At 38.0% G+C, this 7,191-nt stretch overlaps 1 protein-coding gene across 1 annotated transcript in view; it reads left to right on the forward strand.

The window, feature by feature from the left end:
* The first annotated feature begins 995 nt into the window (after positions 1–995).
* The window catches only part of LOC104386430 (chromosome unknown open reading frame, human C9orf85), a 12,804-nt gene continuing 6,608 nt past the window's right edge, over positions 996–7,191 (forward strand). Inside the window, exon 1 of the mRNA XM_009995043.1 lies at positions 996–1,016. Coding sequence (XP_009993345.1) covers positions 996–1,016 — 21 coding nt within the window. The remainder of the gene's footprint in view (positions 1,017–7,191) is intronic.

Here is a 7,191-nt window from a genome sequence, read left to right on the forward strand (position 1 = left end):
CGCGGGGCGGGCCTGGGGGCGGCGGCGGGGTGACCAAAGGAGCAGGAATCCCGAGAGAACTGAGGAAAGAAGGCTTAGGGGAGACTTCATCACCATGTTGCAGTACCTGAAGGGCAGCTACAAAAGACATTAAGATTTCCTTTTTGCAAGAAGTTACATGGAAAAGACAGCGGTAACGGGTACAAGTTACTTCGGGAGAGATTCCGTTGAACGCAAGGAAAAATTTTGACGGAACAGTCAGCGATTGGAATAATCTCCCCAGGGGAGTGTTAGATTCCCTTATATTGAACACTTAAAATTTGACTCGATATGATGCTGGGCTGGCTTGTCTAGGCCGTCCTTTTGCCAGGAAAGGTTGGACCCGATGATCCTTGGTGTCCTTCCAGCCTGATAGTCCGTGGTGTCAGATAGCTGCTCTGTGGCCCTGTGTCATAGGCTGTTGCATGAACAAATCGCTTGATGCTTGAATCATATTTATGACATTAAAGGCCCTCATTAAGCCAAAATATTATTAAGAGGTAGACTGAAATACAGCATGTTTGTTTGTGCAGTGAGGACAGGAAGTAAACGTTCCCTGCTGTGTTAAGTGACTTCTTGAAATACACTTGTTCTTCTCAAAGAACAAATCTTCTCTTTTTAGCGGCTATGTGGCATTACTTCAGACATCTTCATATTTTGAGAATTTATTTAACAACTGTGCTCCACCAACCATACCACATTTCACTTTGCATACTTGTGAGAGAACTTGAAACGATTCATGCTTGCTTTCAGGCATTAGAGAAAATCTACAAGGAGCCTTTCCAAGTGGTTACATAGAAATGTGTCTTCAGCTGTTCTGTCAGTGCTTTTGCTACACACTTTATCATGCTTTGGTATTTTCACACTGTTGTTACAAAAGACTTTTGTTGTCTTTCTGTTTTTAAACAAGGGGAGGGTTTTACCATGTACTCTGGCAACATGTTCTGTGCTTGTAGCTGTGGTAATATAATAGCAGCATGCGAGACGATGAAGACCAGGTAGTGTGCCTGAGTAGTAACAACACAAAAGTGGAATGTTTTGTCATAAAAGCTAAACTGAAAAGTATTAATAAAACACAGGGTTAGCATTGTAGAAGAGGCTGTCTGGTGCTATTGCTGTTTTGTCAGTATGTCTTTAACTAAACATGACTGGGTTGTCGAAAAGAACTAAGAGGAGGGGAAGAATGTAGGAAGTTCAAGTAATGGCAACAGAGGAAAGTTTGTTTTGTGGTTTTTTTTGTGGTAGATTTAGGGGGTTGGATTTTTTTTTTTTTAAGATGTGGAAAGACTAGTTCTGCAAGTTGAACACCCTGCTTTCCTGGGGCTCTGAGCAGCACAATTGTTACTCATTGTGTGAGTCACTGAAAGATCCTGATAGGAGACTGTTTTCCTGTCTGGCCTCTACACACAACACACACAAAAATATCCTAGAGAGTTAGTATATCTGAAAGGTCTTCCAAGAGAAACTCAGTTCTCTCATCAGTTTTGTAAGTGAAGCAATCTCTTTAATACTTCATGGGTAGTTTTCTCTTTTAAAAATGCTTTATATCTTGCAGAACTGGCTACACAATACCATGAACTCAAATAAATAAATATATTTGCAAAAGCTTTTGAGTGTAGCCAAGATTGACTGTGGGCATTAACTGTGATATAATATGTGTAATTTTTCTTTTTTTATTCAAATTACTCATTTGTTTTCTCTCTCTGCCTTCCAGTTCATGGAGGTGGCTGAACACAGGCAAGAAGCTTTTTGAAGGAAGGTACTTCCTGTTAGGGGGTTAGTGTGTGGCAAAGGGAAAGGATGCATTTTTTTTCTGTTGTACTGTCACATACAAATTCTAGTGCTAAGGAATACACAGGGCTTTTATAATGATGAGTATGCCAGACTCTGCTATTTGAGAAATCTGAAAATAAGTTAGACTAACAAAGACTAGGTGGTGATTGATGTTGTAGTTCAGATACAGACTGTGCTGAATGATGGCAGTTTTGCATCTATGCATTGTGTAGTCCTGAATGATCATTTGTGCCAAATGTTCAAGATATGATGAGGGAAGGGAAGAAATAGCAGCAATTTGATCACAGGAACTGATACAGGAGTGGGGTGTTCTTTGTTTCCACCTCTCACTTGTTCAATAGATCAGAATTCTCAGAGCTGCTGAGAGTGGATTGCGTATAAATCACAGCTGAATTACTATTTTTTCTGGGTATTTAGCCTATCTCTGACTACTGTAATACACTGTCCAATCCAATATTATCCTGTAAAGCTACAGTATGATTTTTAGCTTAATTTTTTTATCTTGCTGCATTTGTGCACTACGTAAGTGATGTTGGATTATTAAATACAGTAGCTTCAGCTTGTAGAAGATCCATATGTCTTTCCTCTAATGATCAGTCTTTATTACAGCATTACTCTGGGAGACATGGGTTGAGGTGAAAACACGCTTGCAGCAAAATGTGCTGCCTCTCTGCTGTACTTGGGTAACAGCCTACAACAGCACTGGGAAAACCTGCACCCCACGTTAAAGAAGGAAGAGCTGGGGCAGGGCAAGACACACTGTGTTGTTAATTTCTGAATCTTGGAGTTTGTTTATAGTGGGTGCTTGTTCTACACAGTGTTTTCCAGAAAAGCTGTTTGCAGCACTGAGCTGAGGAATATGCATGATGTTATCTGAATATACGCTTTATGTAAAGCATATTACATAAGTCAGCATGGAGGCTGGAGTAGTTCTAGAGATGAAAGCAAATAGCATTCAGTGAGAACATTTAGAACTCCACTGTAATAAGATGGTATACCACAAAGTTATTCATATTTATACCCGAATGTCTGATCTGTTTCTCCATTTCTTTCCTCTCATTAAGTACATCCTGTATGATAATTCACATTTCCCTAAACTTCAGATATTATTAACTCTGAACATCAGCTTTACTTCATCGACTGGCTGTGAGGATAAATACCTTTTTTCAGTGGCCACACTAGTTAAGAATGTGGGACGGCAGTAAGAACAGAACGGGTGAATGCTGAGCTTAAACGCTGAGTTGTGACTTGAAGCTAAGAGGGGAGATACAGATAAAGCAGTAGCCATCTGAAAATGTCAGGTAACAGTATCAGTTTGGTTAGTTTTTGTTCTTAATGCACCATAAAGTAGAATGATAGGGTAAAGTCTTGAAAAGCTGCTGTCTTGGATCACAGTTTCACGTTAGGCTGCACTGATCTACTCTTAACTACTTTGTAGTCATGCACTGGAGATCCTGTGGAGTTTTGTTTTTCTGAGAGAGGTAGGTAATCAGAAGTGCTGCGTTCAGCCTTGATGGAATCGGTATCAGCTGTGCTTCTGACAAGGAAGTTTAATGGGTGACATTGACATTGCATTCATTTACATCAGAATAGACCACTGATGCATGCTCAGTAGTAGGAGCTGCTTTCAATAGATTAGATCAAAATACCCATTAGTTCACACATAATTAGAAACTTCCAAACAGGCAGTGAGGCTTCTTTGAAACCCCATCATTACATCTTACTTGTGAGCACTATAATGCTAGTTTAAGCTAGGGATTATTTGTGTGCCAAGTTAGTAGGCGTAGGTTCATGTGTTTACTTGAATACATTCTGAACTGCTTTTGGCAGGTTGTTAAATAATTTAATACTAGGTTACGTGAGCGTACAGAGGATGATGTTTTGTTAATGCAGTTGACCTGACAGTGTGTATGTAATACTCACATGGAGTATTTTGTGACTATAGACTTTATGAGTGTTTATGTATGTCTGTATTGCATAGCTGTTAATTTCTTTGGAGAATGTATGGACATACTGTAAACACTGGTTGACTTGCACTTGTCTTTGGAGAGGAGTATGTGAAAAGAGGAAACAGCTATTGACTAAATGGGGAAATAAGCATAAGAAAAATAAATTGCTATGATAGAAATGGAATCTAACCTGCCAAGTAGTTCTCACACCAGGAAATAAATTTCGAGCCATCAGCATTACCACCTCTTTGTGCATGATAGCTAGCTACCTGTATAAAAGCTGGGCAGAAAAGTTGGAAGGGAATAGTGAGGTTGACCAACCTTGTTCAGGTCTTCGTGTGGGTTGTTTTTTTTTTCTTTCCCTTGAAGGAAACCAAGCTATTGGTTTCAATGGGCAAAAGACAGAAAATATGAATACATGCAAGTTTAAGTAATGTGCAATATATATTAAAAACTCAATAGGAAAGGTAAGCAGCAGAGGAATTTCTTTGATTTAGCTAATCACTTCCTCTTTCTGACTGGAAACTGAGATACTAGAAAATCCTGTTAGGTGAATTTACTCTCCCATGTTCCTTCGTGATTTAAAAAATCTGAAAAAAAAGCTTATTGAAATCTTTAATTAGGGATAGCTTTCTTTGTGTTGCTTTTGAGAGTGATAAATGTTGTTTGTTGGAAGGAAATGACTGATGTAGTGTAGAAAACCATCATAAAAGATGAACTTGTTTTAGTAATAGTAACATGTAAATATTAAGGCATTTTTTCTGAGCAAAATAAACTTAGAAGGCAAACACAAGTCAAGCTTAAATTCTGTAAGTCTCCCTTCTGCTTGCTGTACATCAATCTATTATTCACTATTGACTTTCTAAATCAACAGCCCAGTAGGATTGTAGAGTCATAGTCTTTCTTATAGTCACATGTGCTGAGACAATGATTAACTACACCATCCCATACTTGAAGTGCCAACATTGCGTAAAAAATACAGGAAATAGCTGAAGGGGAGGAAGAGACTGTGCTGTATGTGTGCCTTTTAGAAGGAGGGAGTTTGAACCTAAAAGCTATTGTCTGGGTTCCAGTTCTTGCTTTCTGAGCAGATACTATGTGGTTTCTTTGAGTTGCTGTGTAAAATTTGTGGTTCTACAAGTGACTAGGCTGAAAAGTCTGGGCATCTTTATGCCTGAATCAAGACCCAAAGTTACACGTAAATATGATCTTCGCAGCTGCAATCTAATTTGCTGTCAGAAGACTCTTAGGCAGCATTTAGATCAATGTTCTTTATCTTTGCACTGGATGCTTGACATGCCGCTAATCATACCAAGAAAATGGAACAGTTCAGATGTGAAAGTGTAGAAGTAATAAAAATAGACAACAGCTCTGATAGGGATTAGTTGTTTTTATGTGGATAATGTGATTGTTGCGGTGCAGTTGAATTACATTGACTTTATTTTACTTTGCCTTAGAGCTTGTGTATTTCTTATCTTCTAAGAACCCTTTTCACTGGTGAAACTATTTTAATATAGAGGGAGGACTAATCTTTGAGATGAGGGCATCAGATATGATGCAGGAATTTGTTGTTTGAAGCAAAGGTGAAGAAATCCCAACAATAGTATTTTTTTGCCACATGTCTAGTCTCTTGGCCTCTGCTATGAGTATTTTAATGTAGAGATCTGTTCTGTGAGTTACATGAAGTAGCATCTTCAGAATTCAGGATGGCCTGCATTTTAGTTTGTCTGATAAAAAACAAAAATTAAAATTACTAGAATCATACAGTGATTAATTGCATTCTGAAGCCAGATGATAGGCATATTGGGAGGGGGAAGAGCTTTATAAAGTTTCATTAATAATTATGCATATTTCCTTGTTCCTTAGCAAATGTTTGGTAGACTTTATAATAGGCTGCCTGTCTGATGAACTTGGGATTTCTTTCAGTTGATAGGTGAAAGTAGTTCCTGTTTTCTTCTGCACTGTTTATGCCACATGCAGTCCTGCGTATGGCCACTTGCGTTCCAAGCACATTACACATTGCTATTGCTGAGTCTGTCCCTGCACCACTTAGTAACAGTGCTCCTGTCCCTAGTCATAATGTCAGGACATATGTAGGAAATGAGGTGGTTTTCAGCAAGGAAGATAACTCCCTTTAGAAAGACAACAAGCTGTCAAGCTTAAACTATTGTAATCTTTTTATGTTTATTTGGTTCTGGGTTAGCAGTACTAAAAATACTGATCACTATAAAGAACACCCGGGAATACAAATTACAGTGTGTTTTTCTGCACTCCTTCGTTACTAATTAATGCAAATCAGGAGGGTGAGAGGGAGAACCAGCAGCTTTGCTGGTTATTATAATCTTATTCAGGCTATATTACTAGGAGCCTTACTTTGTGCTTTTCAGACACTGAAATGCAAGCTTATCTTCAACTTTCTTGAATTTTGGAAGAATGAGCACAGTGCTTACAGCAGTTTGAACTGCCAACCCTTAAAACAGATATCTGCTGAAAACTTAGCAATGATTTTCTGATCTCAAAAAGTTTCCATATTAGCCACATATTTCTGTTTTTTGGAAAAACTAATTCATAGTGCATGACTGACAGGGGAACCACAGGTTTCTGTATGCATTATTCAAGCATTCTTAAAAAACTGATTTTTAATATATTTTTTTTAACATGCCAAATCTGTATTCAATCATTTGGGGGAAAAAAAAAAAAAAGAAAAAAGAAAAAAAAAGAAAAAAAAGAGCGTACTGTCTTTTAAATGAACCAGCCAAAAAGTGCTAAATTTACAGTTAACCACCCCATTCTGAAAAAATCATACTGAATTATTGAAGTTTAGTAAAAATGGAAGCAGCGGAAAACAAGTCCCATAGTAGCACTCACTCCTAAGTAGCATTTCCTCTGCCACATATATTTTTTTTAATAGAATAAGGTACTGTGCTCTTTATGTTAGGCTTACTCTTTTGTCTGGTGTGTTGAAGTAGTACTTTGTGGAGCAGTAAGAAGCTCTTGTGAGTCACAAATACAGTAAATTACTTCAGAAGCTACTATATGCATAGAGTAGCTTTTCAGTTTATTTATAAAAACAATAACATAAACTCTAATCCCAGTTAATACAGAATCTATTTCAAGGAACTTTTACGTAGTCTAAGAAATATATGTGTTTTGGACCATGTAGATGAGGTAATTTTGGTATGGTACCTATTTTTAAGCTGTCTTAAAGAGGCATAATAGAAACTTTTTTTCTATATGTGCTTTTTACATTGAGAAATTTCATAGAATCATAGAATCTTAGGGGATGGAAGGGACCTCAAAAGATCATCTAGTCCAACCCCCCTGCCAGAGCAGGGTCACCTAGAGTACATCACACAGGAACTCATCCAGGTGGGTTTTGAATGTCTCCAGTGAAGGAGACTCCACAACCTCCCTGGGCAGCCTGTTCCAG

This window comes from Chaetura pelagica, unplaced genomic scaffold (assembly GCF_000747805.2).
Source record: "Chaetura pelagica isolate M959 unplaced genomic scaffold, ChaPel_1.0 scaffold330, whole genome shotgun sequence".
Lineage (NCBI taxonomy): Eukaryota > Metazoa > Chordata > Aves > Apodiformes > Apodidae > Chaetura > Chaetura pelagica.